The sequence below is a fragment of the Garra rufa genome, chromosome 11, assembly GCF_049309525.1.
Source record: "Garra rufa chromosome 11, GarRuf1.0, whole genome shotgun sequence".
NCBI lineage: Eukaryota > Metazoa > Chordata > Actinopteri > Cypriniformes > Cyprinidae > Garra > Garra rufa.
This window is the reverse complement of record NC_133371.1, coordinates 33,301,810-33,303,627: the sequence shown is the minus strand read 5'-3', so window position 1 is coordinate 33,303,627 and position 1,818 is coordinate 33,301,810. Positions and strand designations below refer to the sequence as shown.

The 1,818-nt window shown below is 32.4% G+C and overlaps 1 protein-coding gene across 1 annotated transcript in view; it reads left to right on the top strand.

Moving 5' to 3' along the window:
* The window catches only part of nts (neurotensin), a 3,588-nt gene extending 3,019 nt beyond the window's left edge, over positions 1-569 (top strand). The window contains exon 4 of the mRNA XM_073849943.1: positions 193-569. Within this exon, the coding sequence (XP_073706044.1) occupies positions 193-336 (144 nt within the window). The 3' untranslated portion in view covers positions 337-569. The remainder of the gene's footprint in view (positions 1-192) is intronic.
* Positions 570-1,818: the final 1,249 nt, after the last annotated feature.

Genomic DNA, 1,818 nt, shown 5'->3' with positions numbered 1-1,818 from the left:
CATCTTATTCAAGCACACTTCAGTGCAGCACTGAGGAGAAATGATTAGAAAGAGCCAGGCGACGAACTGAGCATCAGTCAGGACATGGCAGTTGATTGACAGCATTGTCCACCCAATTGCTGTGATTTTCAGCCCTGTAATAATCTGAGTGGCATGGGGGAAACATCTTAAACATTCTGTCTTTCATTTCAGCTTCAAGACGACCAAGAATATCTGGAGCTGGACCAAAACAGCGACAGTCCACTGAAGAGGAAATCTCCATATATACTTAAAAGGCAACTACGCACCAATAAATCAAGACGGCCATACATTCTAAAGAGAAGTCTGTATTACTGATGCCCAAGACCTAGCAACGGAAAGACATTTTTACATTTTGTGAATATGTGTCTGTTTTCAATGTCATAGTATTAATATAGTAATTGTATGTTCTGTTTTAGCTAAATCTTTATTTATTTATGTGCTTCAGAAGTCAATCCCTCCTTCTTCATTATGGGGTGGACGATGTAAATAAAACAGCAGTCAATTCAAGAGTTTATTATATTTATTTATTTATTCAATGTATATTTATTTTTCTTCCAATGTAATTAAATCATACTTATTAAAACTCTTTATGAGACATCTATTATTATGTCACAGATGGAAGTATTTTTTCACATTTCCATGGTGAGAAGAATGTGTGAAGTATTTTGAGTACCTCAAATATTGAAACAAGCAACTTTTACTAGCGTAAACACATATATACACAGAAAATTGGTGTATAAACAATTTTCACTCTGAAATTTCTAGTAAATTTCATAGTATTGAACACAAAATTATAAATACTATATTATAATATATATATATATTATATTATATTACATATTATATAAATGGACTCTGGTAAACAGATTTGGAAAATATTCAAATTCTTGCTACAGAACAAATAATTACTACATAAAACATTTTAATCACATGATTAAAAAAAAGAAATGGATCACAAAATTACAGTTGAACCACTAATGTCACATTGGCTATTTTAGCAATGTCTTTGCTACTTTTCTGAGCCTTGAACATCTATGCAGGTTTAAAACGCTCTCAGATTTCATCCAAAATATCTTAAATTGTGTTCTGAAGATGAACAAAGGTTTCGGAATGACATGAGGGTGAGTAATTAATGACAGAATTTTCATTTTTGGATGAACTATCCTTTTTATTTTAAGGTAATTAAGTGCAAACTACAGGTAAATTTGGATTGAGTTGCTCACCAATAACACATGATTTTAATTTCATACCTTAAGATGCTATATTTGGCGAGTCTGCCTTCCAAGAATAGAAAAAACTGTCCAAAAAGTACTCTGTAATAGTACAAAATGCCGTTTAAGCACTCCTTTGGACTCTAGCTGAGAAGTTGAAGCAATTACGAAAATAACAGGGAAATTTATTCCATTACTCTCCATTAAGAAAATAAAAAATTCCTCTAAAGGACTTATTTCATGAGTAACAAAACATCTCTCTGATGAATGCAAAATGATTCGTCAAACCCCGAGCTACATGCACATTACTTTCATTAATGAGATGGAAAAGAGAAAGCTTGTTGGTTTCCATTTCTCTAATTGGCCACTGCTAATTAAAAATACTAATGCAGCCAAGTAATCAGCTTTGAAAAGTGCTGAACAACACAAATGGACCAAATACATTATTTCTCTGTGGCCTTTTGACACTGACTGTAGGCTGCTGCAGTTGTAATGATGCTGATGCAATTATTAATCATTTCAAACCTCAAATTCATGGTATACTAGTTATATATCAACAAACATGACAAATGTAGACAAAAGCAAT